A 23,350-nucleotide genomic window follows, 5' to 3' on the forward strand; every position below is an offset into this window, starting at 1 on the left:
AGCCTAAAACACTTGGAAAAGATATTGACTTTTTGTAACATTTTAAAAGGACTTAGAAGCGTAGGGGCTTGATATAAGAACTGCAGAGCTGTATTTAAAGATGTGCTGTTCGGGAAGATATGATCCATTTTTGGTTTATAAACCTGTGAAAATTAATAGGGTTTGTGCTCCAAACTGAAAATCCTTCCCGCTGCTGTCAATTAGTGATAATTACCTCTCTGGTATATATTATGACTTAGGGAATTATTTCTTCCTGGTAGCTTTATCTGATTTTGCTGAGACATCTAGCTGCTTGAGAGCAACAGAATACTTTGTTTACCTGCATTTTGAGTAACCAAGCTATGGCGATGGATCTGAAATACATCAGGAGGAAAATGAGATAGGAATGGAGGAAGAGTATGTGATCGTACCCAAGAAGGGAATTGCGTTAACACTGGGAAGGCTGCTGCAGTTTACTGTGAGAACCCATGAGCTGTCAGCCCCATAGGCATCTTTTATCGGGGTGAGCCCTGATGCACATTGTCAGGACTCGCATACTAAACACATCCAGCCTCTTCATGTTATTCAGATCAGCACTCTTCAAAAATACGTGTCTCTCAGCTGAAGGAAATCCCTGCTCTATTGATGGCACACCTGGTACCACTTCCATGCTTATCACCATGAAATCAGGGCTTATGCGGTTCCTGCAGGAAACATGCAAGCAGATTTCACAAACACACAGCACGAAATGCAGGCAAATCCATGACTGCGAAGGAAAATGGTAGGGGCTTCAGAGCCCTGCTTGCTTCCTCCTTACGGTTTTGTCCACTTAATATGCAGAACACTTATTTGTACAAATTCTCCAGTTTGTACTGCTGCTCCCTGCTTTTCTTTAATATAATCGTGAGGGACCCACTTCGACATGTGTATTAAGTATTAGCGTTAATGGAAATCTTAGTGTCACTACTGCTCAGGTTGGGAATGACCACAATGCTCTAGAGGAAGAAGAAATGGAGACAGTATGCCAACTCAACAGAATTACAGATGGAGATGGCTCTCTAATATTCGAGGATTAGCACTGGCTTTCTTTGCCCTATAGTGCCTTCTCCAATTGAGCTGGGTCTGGCTTTGCTGATAAGTGAGTATTGACACTGAATAGAGGCAGGCCACAAAAGACCTCCCTGAGCACACTAGCAAGGGGATATTACCAGTGAGACAGCACTGTGGTTGTTATGTGCCAACAGGATTTTCGCACTGAGAATAAAATGAGGAAATAATATAATATTGGTTCCAAAAAGTAGAAAATCATATTTTTAGTTGTTGGGGGGTGTTAAATCCTCCACAGGCTATTATCCTGATATTCAAATTTATTCACTATAATTTGTGGTTTTAGTCATCTTCCTTTGCAATCTACTTGAAAGTCTGATGGTTTTACAATGAAATTCTGTCATTCTTAGCATTTTTCTTTCTTTCTGTCTTTTCTTGCCTGCCATTATGAATTAACAGGCAAAAGGGGAAACAGACTAACTCATTTTCTGTGCTGCACAGCAACAAATATTGCTGTGCAGATCTGGAGAAATGGTCACATTAACACTTAGTTTGACATGCGCACACCCGTTATCTTCAGGATTAGACAAGGCAAACCCTCTATGGGGAGCTGGTGAAACTGCTATATAGAAAGCACTGACAGTTTGGCTAACTTAAATAAGATCTGTGAAGCTTAGGCTTTCCCAGTTAAAATAGCTACCAAAATAAGGAGAGAGGATTTTTTAAGGTCTACAGGAATGTAGCCATATGACAACAGAGTTGTTGCACTTTTATATGTATTAATGGTTTAATGAAGCACATTAAACACCGTAAAAGGGATTGCCTGGCAACTTTGAGGATATCTCTAAACAAAGGAATAGCATGGAAAACATACTGGCTTCTTGTGAAAACCCTTGAAAGTCGCATTTCGAAAAGAAATCACTGCTCCTATTGAAAGAAAATGCAGAATTCAGGAAGCCAGTGAGATTCTGCCAAGCGACAGTCTAACATGCAAGTAGGAACTCAGACTCTGGGCAGCATCACAGTCCTAAAGGTGGGCTGTCTCCGCTCCCCCAGGGCAGCCGTCTGGCTTCTTTCTGCCGTTTCAGACAGACAGCACAGCTCGGCTCGTGTCAGTCATAGCAGATACCCAATTTCCAAACATGTCTCTGGCTTTGAGATGTGCAAACCCTGTTGATTTTAAGCAGCACTTGTGCTGTAGTTTTACATACTTCGGAAAACCTCCATCAGTGTCGTCTTTAGAGCTATATTGCAATGAATGGAAAAGCTCTCTGCAAACTGAACATGGGCATGGAAATTCCCTGCTTCCCTACGTGTTTTGAGACACCGTCCAATCTTACCAACTCCTACAATTGTATTGTATGTTTCACAGGTATTTGGTGAGGTATTCCTTTTCTTTTTCTAGGCCCCACTGTTCTGATTTACCGATTTACGAGATTTCAGCTTTCATTAAAAATATCAAAAAATGTTTGAACATATGAGCCTAATGAGTCCCAAACTGTGGCAAGTGAGGTAAAAGCTCAACAAAACTTCTAATTAATTTCAGAGCTACTTGTTTTATTCTGATTTCCATTTTTATCCTATGCCAAGCTTGTGAATTTTGAAACCATTCAGTGTTGAACACTTGAAAATAATAAATAATCTCTTCATTTCCTCCTTTTGAAGATACATGTGGCAAGCCATCCAGCTGGATGTGATGCTCCCTAACGTGGCTGTAACTCCCCACAAATCCACTTCCGCGCTGTGCCAGTATACCGAGGGTAGAAGGGGATCCCTTTGAACATCTTAAAATGTGAATGTATACTAAAGGTCTTCCACAAAAATTAATGTGGAGGTACCACTAAGCAGCAGTTGCCAGGCAAGATGCAATCCCTTGTATTACCATCTGTCACGTAGCAGGACCTAAGTGTGCAGCTTCCTTACAGAGAGGTGAGAGGATAATCTCCACTGTTGACATCTACTTTGGGTTTTAAGTCTTGCTGCTCCCAGCATAGCTCGGTCGAGGCTGTCAGGAGCAGGGAACCAGATGCAGGCTGACGTAGCCGTGTCAGCTCATTACCTGACGGCATACATAAAAAGCTCTGGGGAAATCTAAACACACACGTAGCTGTTATCAGCCAATTGACTTCCGTTCCCTCTGGATGCTAGCACACATTAGAAAGTAATCCGGGGGGATGGCAAGAGGTTTAAGTGAATGTTTTGTTCTTGTTTTCCAACACATGTCAACAGGCTTTTTGAGATAAGTTGGATCTCTCTGGAGTATATCCTGAGAAAAAGCGGTTAGGTGCCTGGCTGCTGTCAACGTGCCGAGGGAGCAGATTGCTTACCCTTGTTGCCCTTCCCAAAAAATCAGCCAGGAAGTTTAACTGCGTGTTAGTAAGGGGCTGACGGTGCCAGCCTCTTTGCTATTGTTTTCAAGGTCAGGTCTGATTGACCTCGCTCTTGTTTCATTCAGTTGATCACATCATTTCCTTTTGGTTCCCTTACTGTGTCCTCATCATGGGGATTTCCATGTTTTTCCTTGATGTCTTTTGGTTAAGCTGATCCCCACTTACTTCCTCCCTTTCTCTTTGTGCCTTCTCCTCCTCTTCTCCCCCTCTCTTGCCTACTGTCTTTCTTCAGGACTCACTTATTTTCCCATGCCTTATTTATTAGTTCCCCATCCTGAAATATGCTTTCCCAGCTAGTTTTTGGGAGCTGCTTTCTCACACAGCAACAAGTTACTCCTGCATAGTAGGAGGGCAGCTGCTGTATTGCAGCTTTGGGAACCCTAAAAGAGCGGCTGCCTTGCATGGAAACAGCCCATGGGCTGTGGTTTAGCATCCGCAGTGGCGTTACAGGCCTTCCTGCAGGTAGGTTTGTGCCTGTCACAGTGGTAAGTCAGTGGCTCGTCTCTGTGTGAGCCATAGCAAGACGCTGATGTACATAGGGGCAGCAGCTCCCTACTGCAGCACTGGAGCCTTAGGCAGAGGTAAAACACCACTTGGCAGATTTTTAGGGCTTCTGAAAGAGGTATTGGCTCCTGGTGCTGTTGAAGTTAGACCCACGCTTCTCTGCCAGAGGACGATCTGCATGTATACCGGCTGGATGCAGTGCTGTATACGAGAGAGATACGCTATGTTGCGGGAGTTGCACAGAGCCAGATTTGGCCCAGTTTCTCTCCCAAGTGCTGAGCTGTGATGAGTTCCACGGGGATTTTCAAGCAGTGGGAATACACTGTAAAAAAGAAGTCCTACTCTACCAAACCGGTGCCTTTGTGCAAATGTTTATTGCTTAAAAGGGAAATATGAAGACTGTGCATGATGCAGACGCAGACTCTGACGTTTTCCAGTAAAAAAAATAAATCTGATGACAGTTTACACTGCTCCCACTGCAGAGATGATGTCCTTTGTGGCACCGCTCATGGCAATCAATAAATCAGTATGGCTTAAGCCACCGATAACTTAATTTTTAAAAAAGGGACTCTATTTTAATTACATTACCCAGCTCATTAGGAAAATATATGTAATGAAAGGAAGACAGTCCTGTCATCGCTTTGACAGACCTAAAGCTGAAGTTCACGGCGGGTTTGCTACCCTCCCATCCCCGAGCAGAGCCAGGCGTTACTCTCTGCAGCAGCAGTGGCATCCTGTGGAATTCACCCTGCGCATGTTTGCGGAGGGAGATTTCCCCATGACATCAGTTGCTTGGGTTTTCTATCCTTCCTGCCTGAGCCAAGGGCACGAAGCCCAGTCTTTGCAGCAAGCAGAGGCAGTGCTAGCCTGCAGAGGGAAAGGCCAGCCTCAGCAACGCGTCCCAAACTCTCTGGACGAGAGAGTTTTGCCAGCTCTCAGTGTCTCCTGGGCAACGTTTCACTACCACACTGCTGGTGGAAAAAATGACGGGGCACTGTAAATATTGCTGTTTAAAAGGGTCTAGGAGGCTAGTGGTCATGGCCTTGTGGTAAATATGAAAAGCTGTTTATTGCAAATTGTGCCCTGAAGGGCGCAATTTGGGAAGCCTTGCAGCAGAGGAGCCCAGCCACGCCTTCTAGACGCTGTTCAGGCTACTCCAGCCCTTCCCTGCTCTGTGATGCCCCACGCGCAGACCTCCGTGCTGTTCTTCTGTAGTGCAAAGCACAGGAGAAAAGACCCGATTGTCCATCATTTCACTGTAGCTTGCTGCTGCATTGCGAGGAGCCTATATTCTTTCAGAAAGTGAAAAGCTCACAAGGGAGGAAACAGCTCAGCAAGCACTGAGTACTGGGGGAGAAATGCTTTCCAAAGTGTTGAAAGTCCTGCTGGACTGCGTCTCCCAGAGCTGCAGGCTTGTGAAAACTGCCTTGGCTTGCCTGTAGAGCTGGGCCCAGGTTCCCTCCCGTGGCTGCGAGCTGCCACAGCAGCAATCAGCACCTCTCTAGGGAAGCTCCGCAAAGCATGCCAGGGACAGGCATGCAGTGCTAAAATGGCTCTTTTTGGTACTGGTGCCAGAATCATTCTTATATCCCACCCCTTGCCAGCTAATGCCAAGGTACTCCAACGGAGCATATCTAATTATTGTACAGTGTAATTGGACAGGCATTTGGAGCCATTCTGACGGTACACAGATCTCTTAGATGCCCCTCCTAACCAGGACAAGACCTATTCCTGCGTGCACTGTCATTAAAGTGAGGGAAGTGGTTCTTATTTGTGTTATGCAAGTGGGAAAACACAGTCGAGGACAGTAGTAGAGAACAGTGTTGTACCTTTTCACTGAGTCAGTGGTATATAAGTCCCTCGAAGTCTTTGTAGGCTCTGCCACTCTGGGCATCCCAGACAGGTAACAGTGGATGGCTCTGCACCCAGTGTTTGTACCACCACTGGTGCTTGTGGTTACCATGGTGTTAGGGCACAAGTAGGCCAAGTGCTATATTTATGAGATGAGTAGCTGGCTCGTAACTCATGGATAATGCTACTTGCTTTTTGGAAGAGTTGCTGCACAGCTAAAAATGGCTACTCAGATGCTTACTGGTTTGTGCGTTTGCTGATTTTGTTCAGTTGCAGAGCTCTCCAGACCGGGCAGGAAGTCAGCACAATGCCTCAAGATACGTTATCTGCTGTAAATGTGGCAGGAAGTCATTAAAGATTTCCTCAGCTATTCTCTGGGAAAAGACTAACTCCAGGCTTTGGCAAAGTTAGAGGACTATCACTGCCAGGGCTGGGAATCAAAAGAAAAATCGTTCTAATAAGCAGATGTGCTAGCAACTTCAGCAGGGAGTCCTCTGCACCAGGCTGCTCTGGTACCCACCGGGTCAGGGAGGTGATGGATGACAAGATTTGGGGAACATGTGCCAAGGGGCTGTTTGTAGCTCACTCCCTCTGGCCAGGCTTGTTTGAGCCCTCCTAAGGCTTTAGGGAGCTAAAAGAGATACCTATGTAGACCAGTCTGAGACCTTTGTCTCAAAAGCTTTGTAAATCCCTGCTGTCAAAATTAAATGGCACTCTGTTTTAGGAAAGTTATTTGGTTGCTGTATGAACTCCCAGCCATAGCTCCAGAAGCCAAGCTCTTCTGGACCGACTGGGAAAAGAGAATTTCCTGCTGACAGGAGGCAATTGCAGACCTAGGGCAAATGAGCAGTGAGGGATCCCACACCAGGCAGTCAAGGCAAGGAGGCCTAGCATATGTAGAGGTTCATTCAAGAAGATTTAAGAGGGTGTCAGGGCATGATTTATCTATGATACCAGGAATTCGTGTGACTAGTCTCACTTGATGTACGGGATAATTCTTAATTTTGTTATTCCATGCTATGTCTGCCTTGAAAAACATTTGTGTTTTACCAGCAATATGTTTCTACTTCTTTTTTTTTCTCTCCTAAGTCCCATCAACCAGCCTCTGGTCAAGACCCAAAGGCTGTCTCAGACAAGAAAGAGTCTTGGGGAACTACTGTAGAAATGTCCCTGCTGAGCTCTGTGTCTACAGATGCGAAACAAAAAAAAAAGTAGCTATACTAATTCTGTGAGATTATCTAAATGGTGAAAAACTTAGTGTTCAACCTTGATTCTAAAAAAAAAAAAAAAAACGTAAAAGCTAGACAGCCAAACCTGTAAAATCAGGTAGTCTGATAAGTCTAGCAGCCACCAGTGTGTATCTGGCTCCAAATCTAATTCTGAGCATAGAAAACAGCAGGTGCAGAAACGAGTAGTTTGAAGCTTTCACTGGACTTGATCAAGACATGTAGGAGGACTTTTCCACTAGTTGTTTTTATGTGCTGTTTCAGCTTAAGATGTTTGCTTCTTAAATGCTGAGTCTTGCTCACAAGGCTGCAAAAGATGATGCATCTTTTTAGCCAATTGGACCATCAGCTAGTTATTCTGTAGCGAGCATATTGTGTGTGTTAGAAATAACATACGTAATATCAGAAATAAGTTGGGTTTGTGCTCCTTTTTAAAATTATCCTTTACAATCAGAATAGTTTTTATTTCCTCATGGTGAACAGTTATAGAAATGGCCGTAAGCATGCTGGAAACTTCTTTGCACTTACTTTGAATTGTTAGCCTCTAAGCTAGTGTAAGCTAGTCAGCCCCAGCTAGGCAATGTTTTGGGACAAGTGAAAACCATGAAACCTACTTTGTTCTATCTCTATGACTATACCACTGTAGCATACTGCATACAAATCAGCTTTGGTCATAAAGATGCCCATTGAAATGGCCCAGAGAGTTTTTCTTATGTAAAACTCAGAGTGTGTACCTCACACATATGTCTTTGATTGTCCTTCCACAGGAGAGAAAGAAAATATATCTGAAAAACAAAGGTGTATTTCTCCAGTAGGATTTCAAGGGCTGCCTGTCTGCCCGGACTACAGGGAAGTATCCTCCAGGCACCACGCACGCAGACGTATTCCTCTGGATTAGCGACACTGTTATTTAGTCTTGCTCTTGCTGAGAAGGCTTCCACACAACACTTCAACGATGAATTTCCTCCGAAGGCGTCTCTCAGACAGTAGTTTTGTGGCTAATTTGCCCAATGGCTACATGATGGACCTGCAACGCCCTGACAACTCCACTAGCTCTCCAGTTTCTCCTGCCATGGAGAGAAAGCATCCGCAGCCACCACAGCCATCCCACTCTTCCTCTCCGGGCACCAGCATCTTCAGCTCCATCTCTAGCGCCATGAAACAAACCACACAAGCAGCCGCAGGACTAATTGATCACTCGGCCAGCTCCGCACCACCTGTGGCCCAGAAACCCAAGATCCTCTTGGTGATCGATGATGCACACACAGACTGGTAAGTCAACACAGTCCTACCTGCTGCCTTCGCCTCCACCAAGTTTAGGGGAGGAGAGGGGTTGGGAGGCACAGGGCATCTCTAGGGGGATACACAAACACTTTCACATCTAGGTCACTAGCTCTGGCCCCAGACTGCTGTCTGTCCAGTGATCTGTGTAAATGGCAGAGGAGGTATGATCTTGCTGGAAAAATATCTGTTTGGTACAGATTGGCAAACTCCTTGGCAGCCTCATATGTATATGAGCATACACAGAGCATCTGTGGCTCAGCAGACTTAGCTGTGCTGTCACATCTAGCAACAGTCCTAAGGGATCTTAGACTCAAGGTGTGTTAATGACATGCTTCAGGAGTTCATGGAGGGGCATGATCTACTGTCTATGTTGACTCTGTAAATGAAAAGGGACTCTTCTCTCCAGCTCTCTTTCTCTTGAACTTTTCCCAGTAAGCAAATTCATACACAAATTCATGAAAAATAACCCAAGCCTTACATCACTAATAATAATAATGACTTGAGCTCATGAGCTGAGCATGAGCCCTTCAACTTTTGCTATTGGCAAAAGCCTCTGGGGCTCAACTAAGCCTCAAGTTTGTTTTGTTTGAACACCTCTCTGTTTAGAAATAGAAGTTTGGAAGTTTGTTTGTTGTGAGATTTGACAGCAGAGGACTCTTTCCAAAAGTGCTGTAGGACAACTGAAGTTTTATGCAATGTAGAAGTGGCCTACTGTTTGCAGCATGCTCCCTTTCAAAGTCAGCTGGTCTCGAGAGCTTGACCCAAGCTGGCCAAAAGAACTATTTTGGTGAAAACCCAGAGCGTGTGCTTAGAAGATGCTGTGTTTAATCTGCCAGTTTGTGCAAAATTGTCACTGGCCCTCTGAATTCAGCAAAATGGAAAGGGTAGTACCGGCAAGGGGAACATACTGAAGATTTGTCAAAGTGAAAGAAAGGGGGGTTACTAGGTCATGGCTAAGGGAGATGATAATTTTATTTTCATTCCACTCCACTCTTCAATAAAGTGGTCATCTTTGGTCATCTCTGCTTTCCCAGGAGACTGGGAACAAGATGGGACCTGCCTCCTGGGTCCCTGGGGGTATCTTCACAAGGCAAGAGTCCTGCACTCTGCTTTGCTCCCTTCTCTTAGCACCAAGAGGTGGTGACAGCATACAGATAAGTCAGTCTTCTTCAGCCAGCTTGAAATACAAGAGGGAAAACAGTGGGATTTCTCTGAAAGGAGTATCAATTTTTTAAGTGAATGGGAAAGTCCCTCGTAAGATGGTCATCACATCAAATATTTCATCAGCCTAGTGCCTTTCACCAAAGTAGCAGCGTCTTATGTGAGATTGCTCAGTCTCCCACACCGATCTGGCACTGGTGCTTCCCCTGGCTTAAACACCCTGTTCTCTCTTTCCGGGGTACACCTGCAAGTCTTACAGCAGTCAGGTGCTCACTGACCTCCATCTCTGCTTAGCTTTTTTGCAGTTCCTTGAAGATGCTGCCAGGTGGCAGTCCCTTAACATAGCATCCTCCTGCTGGGAATGGGAGTGCCTCCAATGTACAGCTCTAGCATCTGGGGCTTAGCCAGCACTGCTTAGACCAAACACTGTGATCAGAGAGGAACACACTCGGTCAAAGGCCAATCTAGTTTTTCCTTGAGATTAATGGTGGCTGAAGGGAGTCTGGACAGGGGAGAGGACTAGGAGGGGGTTGGAGTTTATTGCAGTGCTTCCATGGTTTGAGATTCATGCTGCATTTAAATCCCTGCCTTTATATGTCCCAGCTGCTGCAGACTTGGTCTGTGAACTGAGTTTGCCCAAGGAACAGCAGCTGGGAGATATAAAGACAAGGTATGGCTTTTCATGCTGTCTTAACTCCTCAACTTGTGTGTAAGCACTCGGCGCATCCTGCTGTCTTGGCTATCTCTCTCCTGTCTGTAACTCAGTAGTTTCTACATGTGCTGTGGGACCCTTCTCATTTCTCCCAGCTCTCTGCCTCCATCCAAAGACTTGCAAATATTAAATAATACTGTTTGCAAAGGCTCCCTGCTTTCTTTCTGTGTCTAATATTCTGAGGGCACTGAACAAAATCAGTGTTCACATTCACAACAGTGTCATCACACATGTATGACACAAAAAAACAAGAAAATAACATTGCTAACCCTTGTTTACCGCAGATTCCCATGGCTCTGAGTAGCATGGATGAAAACGTATGCTTAGGCTAGAAACATTCGCAACCTTAAAGTAACATGTGGGAAAATGTACCTGTGCAACCATTCCAGTGGGCAAGGAGTGCTACTTGCCGTTGATTCACATGTCTCCAGGAACCTCACCGGGCCGTGGACAGCAACACTAGAAAAGAGCAGTGGCTCCATGGATGTTAATTCTGGATGAGATACTTCTGAGTATTACTAGTTGTCTTTTTGGTCTCAGCCAGCATGTTATGTGAGCTCAGGCTGATCAGTCTGAAGTCAATGGTAGCAGTGTTTGCTTTCTGAAAGCACATCTAAAAAAGCCGATTATCTGGGGATTCTGGCTGTCCCCATTCCCTCAACTATAGAAAAAGTTCCAGACTTTGGGGTGTGAACAATAGCCAGTTGTTACTTCTGTGCTGTTGATTTTAGCTTTGGAAGAGGCATCATATTTACAATGCATTTCACCTCTGCCCACCATGGTTCTTGCTGCTTCTGAATCTTCTGTGTTTGGTTTTTAAGAAAGGTCTCTTTCCTTCTCTTTTTGAAATAGTTAACTTGGCTATAAAAGATGCCCAAGAAATAACAACTGAAGAACTACATTTATTTTAAGAGGAAGGCTTCCACAACTCTTCCCATAACAAGTTACACAGCGTTTGCAACAAGGAGTAACTTCTCACAGACAGGAAGAGTGAGAGACAGTGCAATCTGCCGTTCGATTTCTCTTTTGTAAATGAAAACACTTTCTCATAATTGGAAACTGTAGCAATATTGCCAAGCCAAACATGAATTTATCATCGCTGTTTGTATTACAGCAGGGACGAAGAGCTGCAGTTATGGATTAGGACTAGGTGTTGCACAAGTACAGGACGAAAAGATCTTGCAACCTAAATAGGAAAGTGTATGTTGAACGCACTTTAAAAATAGAAAGGATTGCCATTTGTCACTTTAAGGAACTACTTGGTCTGCTGATAGTACAGTATAGCATTCAGCTTCTCTCAGAGATCTGGAGGAAGTGAAGAGCACCCATGGGAACCCATGGCCTGTCTTCCTCTGTAAAATCCTTACTGCTCCTGACATATAGTATGCTCTGATTTATTCCAAAAACAAAATACCATGAAAATAATGTGAGCCCAACAGAATATAATCAGCTGCTTTCTGCATTAGCAGCAGTAAAAGAAAGGTACATTCTATTAAAAGCAAAGGAACTGACCCAGCGTTCTGTTAAAGTAGCAATATTTGACAAATTTTCCATCTTTCTCCAAGACCCTGCTCTAGCACATTGAAAGGAAGCATACAGTTAATCTGCCACATATAGGATGTGCATAAGAGGAAAACACTATCTGTACAGCTCCTTCGTTCTCTTGGCTTTGACCAGCAGCCTGCAGAAGTGAATATATCAGTGCATCCGCACGTTAGAGAAAAGCTCTGTCTCTCTTCTGTCATTAGTCGTGCATATCTCAGCTGAGCGGCCTCCATGTGGAGGCCGAGGTGAGACCTTGTGGGCCAGGCAAGCAGCCACTGCCGGAGTATCTGTGCCCTGGGGAGAAATGCGTTTAGAGACTTCTAAAAATGAATCCACAACACACCTGCAGCGGCTGCCAGAAAATGAGAGTTCAGACACGCGTATATACACACACGTGCATGTGCACACACACTCGGGCATGCATGCAAACACACAGCGAAAGGGAACGGGACCACAGGACAGGGGATGGCAGAACTCCATGTAACAGCAGAGCAGCTGGCTCCAGCACCCTGACCTCATCCAGGAGGAAAACATCCCACCGCTGGCATTATTAAGCTCTATTAAGTCAAATCATGCTCTTGCTGGACTGAATTTCTCAGCAGATCAAACAGGATTTAGAGCTGTGAATTGTTAACCCCCATCATCTGCAAAAGCACTCGGCTTTCTAGCCTAATGCGTCAGGTTTAAACTGCTTATTTGGGAAGTGAGCACACATAGCTAAGGCTCCCATTAACAACACATGCTAAAAGCATTGCTTTTTGGATCAGACAGAACAACAAAGCTCTGACATAGTTGCATTTGCTAAATATCTCGTATCACTTTTCAGAGCCATTGGTGTATTTTGCCAAATTCCAGGTCCTTTCAAGTGCTATCAGTGTTATAAGCTATCTTACACAAAATACATGTGCCCCATGCGCTGCAGTTCTACTAAGGCTGTGCCATGTTTCACAGAAAAAAGCCACTATGGATATTTTAAGAGAGAGAAAATTGCACTGCTGTTTTCCCATTTACTTTATAGCTAAAGCTGTGTGAATAGTGTCTCCAACAGTCTTGGAAGTGAAGAAAGAGGAAAAAATATGATTAATACTGAATAAAATCCTCCTAAAAATGCACAAAATACTTCTTTGTGTAATAATAAAGTCATAATTTAGGTCTAATTATGGAGTGACCTTACAGGATTATCATGTTTCATTACAGGGAGGAAATTATTAACTCTTTTTTATTAAAATAAAACCATTTTTACTTCTGATAGTACATGACAGTATTGAGCCTTAAAGATGTATTTGTCCAAAAATGTATCTGGTCAAATAATAACAGTATAATATTGAATTTCACTAATTTGGAGCTTTCTAAACCCTACTTTTTTGCAAAGAATTGCTTTTCAGAAATATTCTGCAAATGTCATAAGTAATTTCATACTTTCAGCAGGCTTAAGATGGTTTACTAAGGCTCACATTCAGAGGGATATTTCTGTACATAGCTCATTGAAATATAATGGGAAGTGACTGACTAGCTTTTGGATTTGAACTTCATTATCCAGAGTGGATACTTCAAATATGACCTCAGGAATTTGCAGGTCAGAATGCAAAGTTTTATCTGTATTTTCTGATAAGAAGACCAAAACCATCTAACGTGGTGACAACAGACAATAAATAATTATGAATTAGCTTTTATTATACAGAGGTGACATTCTTAGGTTTCACAAATTCTGTTGTGATTTTGCAGCTTTAATTTGGAAAACTTACAAGTGAAATATATGTTTTTAAAAACCTATCTTAAAAACTTACGTTTTTGTTATTTGACTATGTTTACCAAGGACTGAGTATTTCTGTGACATGGGGACAAAGTTCCATTCTGGGGAAAAAGGAGGCACATTTGTGTTAAGTGAGGTGGATGTGTATACATAAAACAAAAAGGTGCTTAGAAGCAGCATAAAGGTTTTGGAAATTAGCAGTATTCCCTAACATGCAGGAATAGGGGTAAAAAGGAGGTAAGGTTATCAAAGGTGTTCAGTAAATTGCATTTATGACATAGCTCTTCAATCTGTTTTATGTATATCACCATCATGTCTGTCTGTATTTTTGTCCTGCATATGTAAAGCAACTTGGGATCTAGTCCTGAATGAAAGGTGATACAGAAATGTAAAGGATTAGTATCATTACAAAAATAGACACAAGCAATATGGAAAACATTCTCCACCAGGTTATAAATATGCTAATGCAAGACAAATCTGGGACCTTAATTACTTTACCAGTGTTCCTATAAATGCATAGAATTTAACCTCAGAATGTCCTGCCTAGTCCTGTACATATTACAAAAAAAAAAAAAAAACTCAGATGTATTTCTCAAGGATTGAGCCAGATTATTTTTGTATGAAAATCAACAACCTTGCCTCAGCGTTGGTTCGAGTTAGCCTGGTTCCCTTGCTCCTAAGGTTCAGAAAGGTTAGCAGTGGGCTTCCATTCGAAAGAGTAACTGGAATAAAATATTGCACAATCCTCAACAAAATGATACCTCTTGCAAACAGCTCCAGGCCATACTATCTAGATTTAGCAACATGGAAACGTTCCAGCAATGTACTATTTTGAATAATACGCAAAATAAAATTGCAGCCTCATGTTGTACCATGGCTCTAAAGCTGACTTAAAGAACCACCTCCACCCCCCCAAGCTCTTTGTGGTGAGGAGGAATGTCACTGCGACATTGGCCCTTGAGAGCGCAGACTGGGAGGAAATCAGACCTACAGCAAAGTGCCCTTCCTGTCCTGACACCTCGGGGAAACACAAAAAGCAATGCCTCAAAGCAATAGCATTTCACTAACTAGTGCTTCTTCTCTTGAGGAATCACTTTGATTATCGCTGTTTCATTAGCAGGAGGTGATGCAGGAAGGAGAACAGCCTCCGAGATGCCGGGAGGCAGGTATTATGTGGGACTCTGCAGTTCTTTCAATAGAAACAGGAGCCTGAATGGCTGTGCATCTGCAATCATTAAACTGCTAGTGCTTTGCCAAACCAGGTCTCCTCTGAAAATAGACCTTTGGTTCCATCCATCAACTTTTAGCCCTGAAAGAAAGGGAGGACTCACAAATGAAGTTTTTAAAAACCCTTCTCCCTTCCTGCCCCAAAGTTTCCCATTTTGTGTGCATTCAGTCCAAGAAAGTCCTTCCAGCTCTGTAAGGTGGGACCTAGGACCCTCATAAAGGACTTCACCACAGGTATTTCCTTTATTCAAAAAAAAAAAAACACTGCCATCACAGGCCCAATACAAACCCCTTCAGGAGAGGAGACAGAGACATTTCTTTTGTTGGTGCAATCCTGTAACTAATAATGCCTCAGGAGTGGTTTTACAGTAATTGGAGCAGGTTTGGTCTTGTGGTTGTTACGAGAAGAGAACAAAGGAGATCTGTTCCCACGGACTCACCATCTGACCTCAGGTACTGAGGACATATCTGCAACACATCTGAGCTGGTTCTGGATTAGGTAGCCCCAGCAAGCAAGGTGGTGATAGCACCATGATCAGACTAATCTAGCCCTGGGGAGAAACAGGGCTGAGTGTAACTATACTACATCCCAGGGCCATAGCAGATATTTTTGTGATGTTCGTGGCAAAGTGTCAGTGTATTTGAAACTACCTTTTGTACTAATCCAAACCTTAGATTTACCTCTTGATGCCTCCCTCCTCCAGTTGTGAAAATGGGGGTAGTTTCCTCCTTTTTGCTGTTGTGTCTAGCCCATCTAACCTGCGGTTTGGACCTTGTTTTCTGAGATGTCAAAATGCACACCATCTATCATGTGTTTGTGCACCATGTTTAGCATCCTGATTCCCCCGGGGTTTCTTGGGTAGTCCTGCAGAATAAATGTTAACTATCAGCCAGTCTGTCCCACACTTGAATGGTGTGCAACGGTCTCTGGGCCGTAGCAGGTATGGACAAAAACCCCAGCAGGCTGCAGACCCCAAAGCTCGTGTAGTAATTTTCTTTCCCTTAGGAAAGTCAGGACTTGACCACCTCAAAAGTCCTTACTATTTGTAGCTGGGAATTGCTAAACTGGAGAGAAGGGGTAAAGGAGTTGAGGGCCAGCCCATGAAAGGGAAAAACCTTCCTTGTTTTTACCCCGAAGAAAGAAGGGCACCAATGCATCTCTTCTCCCTTCTCCCCTCCCTTCTGCCTTTATAGCGTGTTGGGGGTGGGGGGAGGGAGGGGGAGATGTAAGGGCATTCCAGAGGCTGCTCACTAGTTTCCTGGAAACTGCCTCCTTTTTCCCAGTCCCAGCCCCTTTTATGAAGGAGACAATGCGGACATACAGTGAGTGCCTTGTACATCACTTGGGCCCGCGGGCCCTTTGACAAAGGGATTTCTTACAGTGGCTAAACCTCCCCCCTACAAGGTCCCCCCTCACCCAATCCAGGGGGCTTCAGATTGGCATTTTCTAGGCAGATCCAGAAAGTAATTACATGCCTTATTTTCCCAAGGGACTTGAGAGAAATATTTGTTAGTTCTTTCCAGATTATTCCACAATTTATCCATTGATCCCTTTTGCTTTATTTATTTACTCACTTTGTTCCTTTACCACTTCTCTCCCTCTTTCTTCCTTCCACCTGCTCTGTTGCTTACCTCTCCTCATGAGTCTTGTACATTCCCCCCCACTCCAGTATGTTTTTTTCTGGCACCTCCACAGGGTAGGAAAGGCTGCCTGGAGTTCCAGACGGGAGGTAGGCACCATCCAAAGCATGCTTTGTTTGGTTGTTGTATCTTGATCCCGAGGCACTAACACAGACAGAGAACTCGGGGGAACTTGCCATTATGACATCCCAATGTCCCTCTTCCACATGCTCATCTTGATTACAAGCCTGTCTCTGGGGAGCAGGTACAGTGCTTTTGTAGCTCAAGGCCTCAGTCAAGCAGTGATGTCCCGCCACATTGGAGATTAGGCTCAGGCTTAGAATTGCCCTTTCTTATTTGCCCCACTGAAGGACCAACCTCTTTAACTCATTTGTTAGTTGGTAAGAACAACACACAGATGCTGTTCCACAAGGCAATTGCTCTCTGAATTAAGGAGTCAAATAAGAGCAATGGGTTGGGATCCTCTCTCCATTTCCACTTGGGGAACAAAAGCTTGTTTTTCAGTGAAATAAAATGCCAACCTAGGAATGTCTCAGGCTGGCTGATAATGTACCTTCATTTAGCCATGTGGACTGCTGTGGACCCACTGACCTTTGAGCGTCCGAGCTGAGACACAGCAGCCCACCCAGTCGTGAGTCTGCCAACAGGGCAGCTGCCATGTGAGAATAGCTCTCCTGCGGAGAGCTGAGATAACAGCTGCTGGGTTACTCCAAGACACACTACCAGCAATTGCTACATCAGCCCCACTGAGGTCTCCTGCAGGAAGCTTTGAGCTGTATTTCCTTGATCTCTTTCTATCATAGAAAATTACTTAATACAGAAGCCATTTTGCAGGATATCCTGAAGAATGTTCCCTTGAATTTCATAGAGAATACCTGCTTGTCTTCAGAGCTGCAAAATGTGTCATAACCTTTGCTTCTTTCAGCTAATGGACCCAAAGGAGCAGTTTTAAGCTTTTGAATCTCTGCCTTCCTCCAGTCCCTCGTGATTCACTTCACAATCTCTTATCCCTCCTGGTACTTTCATCCTGACGCTGAGTTGCTGCACCTGGCACCTTTTCTTGCACAGGGTCCTGGCTGGTGGCACTACACCTGGGGATGAGCTACTTGAGCATTTTCTCTAGCTGTTGCTTAGTATCCAGGTGTTTTTTTCTATTCCTTGCCTGTGCAGAGCACTCTGCAGCCTGGCAGAAGCTGTACAGTTCTCTGCCACATCCCCCATGTCTCTGTATCCCATAGACCCTGAGGAAAACACTGAAGCACTCCTCTGAAGCAGCTTTGATATTCTTCTTTGCACTGAAAGGAAAAAAGCCGGGAAGGGAGAGAGAGTAAATAACTCCAAGAGAGACTGCACAAGCTCTGTGCAAATCACATAGCCTGGAGTCCAACACTAAGCACGTGCATTGGCTGAGCACTTATTGCACCTACTTTTGTTCTAAAGCAGAACAAGGTAGATGTGACCAGTTATATGTTGTATTTTCATTGACAGAGAGAAATTACAAGCTGCAAAGTCACTTGCAGTGACTTTTCTGTACTCCCCTAACAAAAGTAACTCATGAATTTTGGCCCTTTGCCACTGCCCCTGAAAGCCTCTACTCCACATGGGAGAGTTGCTTCTGTTGTGCTGTGCTTCCCAGTGACTCAGAAGCAACCTGGCAGTGCAGATGGGCCCCAACTCATGTACCTCTAGCTTGTTGACCCTGCACTGCCTCCTCCGAGCTCTGGTGAAGGAGACAAAGCAACTGTTTTGAAGGGGGGCTTAGTGCTCTATCAGGACTGAAGCCTTGTGTTTGCAAAATATGGGCATTAGGGCAAGGGTGCAGGGGAACATGTGGATCCAGGCAGCCCGTGCACAGGCATAATATGAGTTGCCCTGCTTGCATGTCCGTGACACCTGAGGGATACATTTTATGTAGTTGATTCAAGGTGAACTGGTCAAAACTACTAGGCTTTTTTTCCCCCATTTCTATTAAAGATACTTTGTGTACCTGATAACAAAAAGGGGATATGCTTCTTCCAGCCAAGCTTGCTGAGGCAGACTGGGACTGTTTTATGGCAGCTCTGGAAAACAAGCTTTTATTCTTTCCAAATTACTTCATAAAAAGAGGCATCAGATTTCCTGTGGCCCTATAATCATGTCAGGGCTGAAACAGAAAGCAGAAGTTAGGTTTTTCTGATGTCTTTGCACCCAGAAGATATATCCCTTTCCAGAGCATGCAGCTCCCTCATCTCAGAGAGGGGTTCAAGGCAACGCTTTCTCCCTGAAAGCAGGGGCAGACATTTGGCTGCTTATTATGGCACTGCCTCTTCTCCAGCCAGTGTGGCCACATTTAAATGCATTTTCCAGCCCTGTAAATCCCACCCAAGAACTTGCTCTTGAGCACGGCCCTGCAGTTCTCTTCAGTCAAAATATGTTTACATGCTAATTTACTGAGATCACAGCAACCGCACCACCCCATCTACACCCTGCATAGCCAAATTATAACACTGTGTTCTAGAGGGTTGAACATCTGGCATGTTTTAAAATGAAGAACTAGCCAGGCTAGCGATGGTCAGCGCTGCGTGCTGCCCAGGAGCGGGGGTGGATTAAATTGGCCAGTGCCTGGCTCAGTGTCCCCAGGCCTCATGCTGGGAGTGCTGAGGAGGCAGCTTCTGCCTCCCGGGTGTGAAGAGCCGGCCCTTCGACCGCTTGCAGTTGACTGTGTTGGGAAGTCAAGGGTGGACACTTCTGAGGCTCCCCAGAAAGCCCTTTGACTGGTCTTCTGGGTGAGGCTCCTGGCTGCAATACAAGCTGCCTAGATAACCCCCCCCCAGCAAATCACTTTATGGGCAGATGTATAGAAGAATGGGGCACTTAGAAGCTCACCTTGTTTTTGGGGAGAGAACATTCACAGATGTCTGCCACACTGTCCCACCCACCAGAAACTTCTGTCTTTTTTTTTTTTTTTTTTTTGCCTGCATCCTCATCAGAGCAGTGTGCTCTTCCTTTCCTACATCCTATGCATGCTGTGCTCTTTTTGGGACCAGAAGCCATTTCATATGCTGCACAGCGCCAGACAAAAGCTTCCTCTTGCCACTGAGGCATCATGATGTTTCTGCAGCATCAGGAACGATCCCAGCTTCCTTGAAATTTCAGCAGCTCTAGGGTGAGGCTAAAGCCATTTTTCACTTCAGTACGATAGCCTCTACTGCCCAGGGGCTCCGAAACACCAGGTGTGAATTGAAAACATCACTCCATCCGTTTCAGAGGTGTCTTCGTAAGAAGTGTTTCATTCTTACCCTGGACTGTGTCAAAATGATGGGCTGACCAAAACATTCGGCTGCAAATTACTTAGCACCTGTAGTCTTCAGAGACACTCAGAGCAGGTTAACCCTCCTGGAAGTTGTCTTTGAAAGTAAGTTTTATGTTGTGCTGTTCAAAGAATGTTATCTGAGAGATGGGGATGAGCCAGCCCCCGTGGAAACAGGGATAAGAAGCAGAGGTCATGCAGTATCTAACTTGAGGTGCCTTGCTCTATTCTGATGAACCCTCACACTGGATGTGTCTTCTGTGTGACTATCTGTGAACACAGCCAGTATTGTAGAGTTTGTAGAGAGGGGGTTTAAACCATGTGAAGGTTAATTTCCTGGACTAAGCAGGGGAAGCCTCTTTGCTCCATCTGTACTGGGTTGAAGACTGTGCTTAATCACACTTCATTACAAGCTGAAGCAAAGCAGCACCAAGGAGTCTGCAACCAGCTGGTCAGCCCAGAGGAGAGGCCATAGAGGGAGGAAGTGTGTTTCATAAATGTGGGTAAGGACTATACATTATGAGCGTGCTGGGAATAAAAACGAACTTGTACCAGCGCACACAGTGCCTCAAATTTCAAACCAGTTCCTGTGGGCCTACTTAAAGCTTATTCCAGTTTCTGAGAAGTCACTGGTTCCAGCAATATTCCCTATGCTTAACAGTGAGGAATGCTGCCAGATCCAGTAATACCTCTAGAAATGCGATAGAATTATTAAGTGCAGTTAGCGTTCCTGTTTATTGTTAGAGGCGTGATGTCTCAGCTTGTCTGGTGAGTTGCTTTCTTTCATACAACACTCATATACTCAAAGAAGCAAAAGATAGCCAGAGCTCTGCTTTTTATGCTGGACAAGGGTTTTAAAGCCCCTTGGTCTAGGTCACACCTGGCTGTTACGCTGTCCTGCACTAACTTCTATTCAGAGGTCTTATTAGCACCATGCTGATGGATGGGCTGCCTGAGAAAGGAAGCTTATACGGCCCTCGGATACCCTCATTACAGCCAAGCAGAAAACTTTGCCATTTTTAATGTCTTTTTTTAATAAAACAAAGACTTTTGACTTGGTGTCAAGCCAATATCCCAAAACAAAACAACTTTTTTATTTATGTTTCACATTGTTGGAGCATTCAGCTGAAAATTGTTGTGTGTGTTGGTTTTTTTAAAACCATGTGGAAAATTGCCTTTCTACTATCTCTCCTTTTTTATTAGAACAAATAGACACATAGTAAAAATACGAGCCAGCTTCTTTTTTGCTAATACTACAAAAGAGGGAGCAAAGCCGGCTTCCCCTCATTTTCCTTTACTTCTTTATTCTGTCCTATCTTTGCCAATTGGAAACAGAATTCAGAGAGTTACTTTGTTTCTGGAAACAGCTCTTGCAGGGCTTAACTGTGTTTTCAATGCTTTCCAAATAGAAGTGCTTTTTGGGACCTAGATGATCTTCCTGAAATTTTTGATACAGAAAAATTGAGGGAAATCTGAGAAAACAGTCTAAATTCACAGTTTTGGTGCCATTTATTCTCTGTGATGTTTGCTTGATGAGGGGAAGTACCCCTCATCACAGGGGAATAGTCACAGGGGAAATCCGATTGGCAGTTGCTCTGATTATTAATCACAATAAAGAGAATAAAATACAAATACAAATAAAAAGGCTGAAACTGCCAGACCTTTTCCTATATCTTCTTCTCCAGCACTACTGTCACTACTCTTTCACGAGTAGCCCATCCCTCCACAAGCGCTCTGTTGTGTATGTAGTGTACACAGCTAGGAGCAGAGGTAATGGAAGATAAAACAAAACAGTTCTTCCCGTGATACCGTTCAACTCTGAAACAAATATAGTTTCTCAGTTCAGAAGAAGAGATCCTTCATTAGTGACACTGTAGAGCTACATACGCTTTTTCTCTAAATTAGTAGCAGGAAGACAAACAGAATGGAAAAGCAGCTCTGTAGTGAGAGAGGAAGAGAGAAGACTTTGCAAGTACTTTAGTTGTGTTGATAAAAGAAAAAGTTTCTGATGCCTTGGCATAGAATAAATTTGCTCTCCTTCTTTTTCCAGATTAAGAATTGGGTGTTAAATGAGACTTAATAAGGACTCATCATTGATTAGAATTGTTGCTCTGGAAAAGATTAGGAGAACATTTGTTTTTCAGTTTGAAAATAAAGTGAAAAAGCCTTGAAGGAACTTTCCAATGTGGTTTTTCATCTGGCTTGGCAGGTTCCTCCTGGAGAACAGAAACCCGAAAGAAGATGGGAATTAGGAAAACATACTGTGACCCGGATAGAAATTCTTCAGCAAAAAGGGAAATGAAGGAGCAAAACAGTACATAATGAAAACCAAAAATCTTCTTTGACCGTGTGCATCTGTCTTCTTTCTTCTGCAGGGCCAAATATTTCCAAGGGAAGAAGGTGAATGGAGAATTTGATATCCGAGTGGAACAGGTCAGTGATAACTGAACTCTGCTGCAAGGAAATATGTGTGGACAGGGCTGAGGTCTAAACTGTGGATATCCTTCAAGAGAAGAAAGGAACTAGAGAGGAATTTTAAGTCATATCTGTTTTATAGAATTATGGAAGCCATAAATTAAAATAGCCTATAGGGCCATCTCTTCCCTCCTCTCCACCTTCGCAGAGTCAGTCTCTATTTCACCTTTAGATAAAATTTTCAGTTCTGGTTATGGGACCATCATTTCTTCCACTGGAAGACTACCTCACAGCCCCATATATGTGCCTGCAAATGTGCAAAGCCAGTATGCCACAGTTCATGTGGGTGATGTTAATTCCACATGCAAGCTATATGAGCCTGGTGACTTATCCTGATTCAAGCCTAAATTCTTTAGGCAAAAACTCATGGCAAAAACTCTGTATCTGTTGAAAGACCATAGGAACAGTAAGGGCTCTCGTGTCCTGTTCTCTGCCCCCAAACTGACATGCCCTGCAGGAGGTTGGGCCAGTTTCTTGTTTCTCTGGTCCTCTGTTAGCATTGGCACCAACCACTTATTTCATTTGCAAACTCTTCATGGTGGGGACTGTTCCTTCCTCTCTGTGTTGTTGAAGTTCCTAGCAAAATGAAGTCCCAATATTGACTGAAGCGTTTAGATATTATTGTCACAGTAGCAATAGTTGCCAGTCACCATCTGCAGGTGCCTAACTTGAAAGCAGGCGTAAGAGGGGAGAGGTGAAAGAGATGAGGAGCTAGTGGTCTTGAAGGAATCATGTTTATCTTAAACCCAGCAGTGCTATAAAACTACTTGGATGGGTAAAGAAAGCTTGGGAGTGTTGTTTGAATGACCTGGTATTTTCAGTCTTTATAAAGCTGGTGATTCTGCATCGTGCATGTGTGTGTGTGTGTGTGTGTGTGTGTGTGTGTGTGTGTGTGTGTGTATAAATATATTAATCCAGTGGTTTTGAAGTCTTTCTCAGAACACATTCCCTTGAACAAAACGTTCCCTATCTTTTCAAAGGAGTGCTGTCTAGTTGCCTAGGACTGTACATGAGAACACATGCTCTGATCAGAGACTGTGTCTGGGAGAGAAAAGTCAACAGGATGTGTTTTGGAACTGTGATACTATGAGCTCTTCATCTTCCTCTTTGTATTGGTATCCTGCTTGTCAGTACTTACTGGTAGTAACAAGAACAGTTCTCACTTCCACCTCCTGAGCAAAGTCTTTATTTTATAGGCAAGTAAATGTCCCAGAAAAGAATGGAAAAAGAATTCACACTTCCTACATAGAAGCATGGAATCATGTA

At 43.9% G+C, this 23,350-nt stretch overlaps 1 protein-coding gene across 1 annotated transcript in view; it reads left to right on the forward strand.

Moving 5' to 3' along the window:
- The window catches only part of SYN3 (synapsin III), a 205,748-nt gene that overhangs the window by 12,907 nt on the left and 169,491 nt on the right, over positions 1 to 23,350 (forward strand). The window contains exons 2-3 of the mRNA XM_009684358.2: positions 7,765 to 8,269; positions 21,985 to 22,042. Of these exons, the coding sequence (XP_009682653.2) occupies positions 7,953 to 8,269; positions 21,985 to 22,042 (375 nt within the window). The 5' untranslated portion in view covers positions 7,765 to 7,952. The remainder of the gene's footprint in view (positions 1 to 7,764; positions 8,270 to 21,984; positions 22,043 to 23,350) is intronic.

This window comes from Struthio camelus, chromosome 1, assembly GCF_040807025.1.
Source record: "Struthio camelus isolate bStrCam1 chromosome 1, bStrCam1.hap1, whole genome shotgun sequence".
Taxonomy (NCBI): Eukaryota; Metazoa; Chordata; class Aves; order Struthioniformes; family Struthionidae; genus Struthio; species Struthio camelus.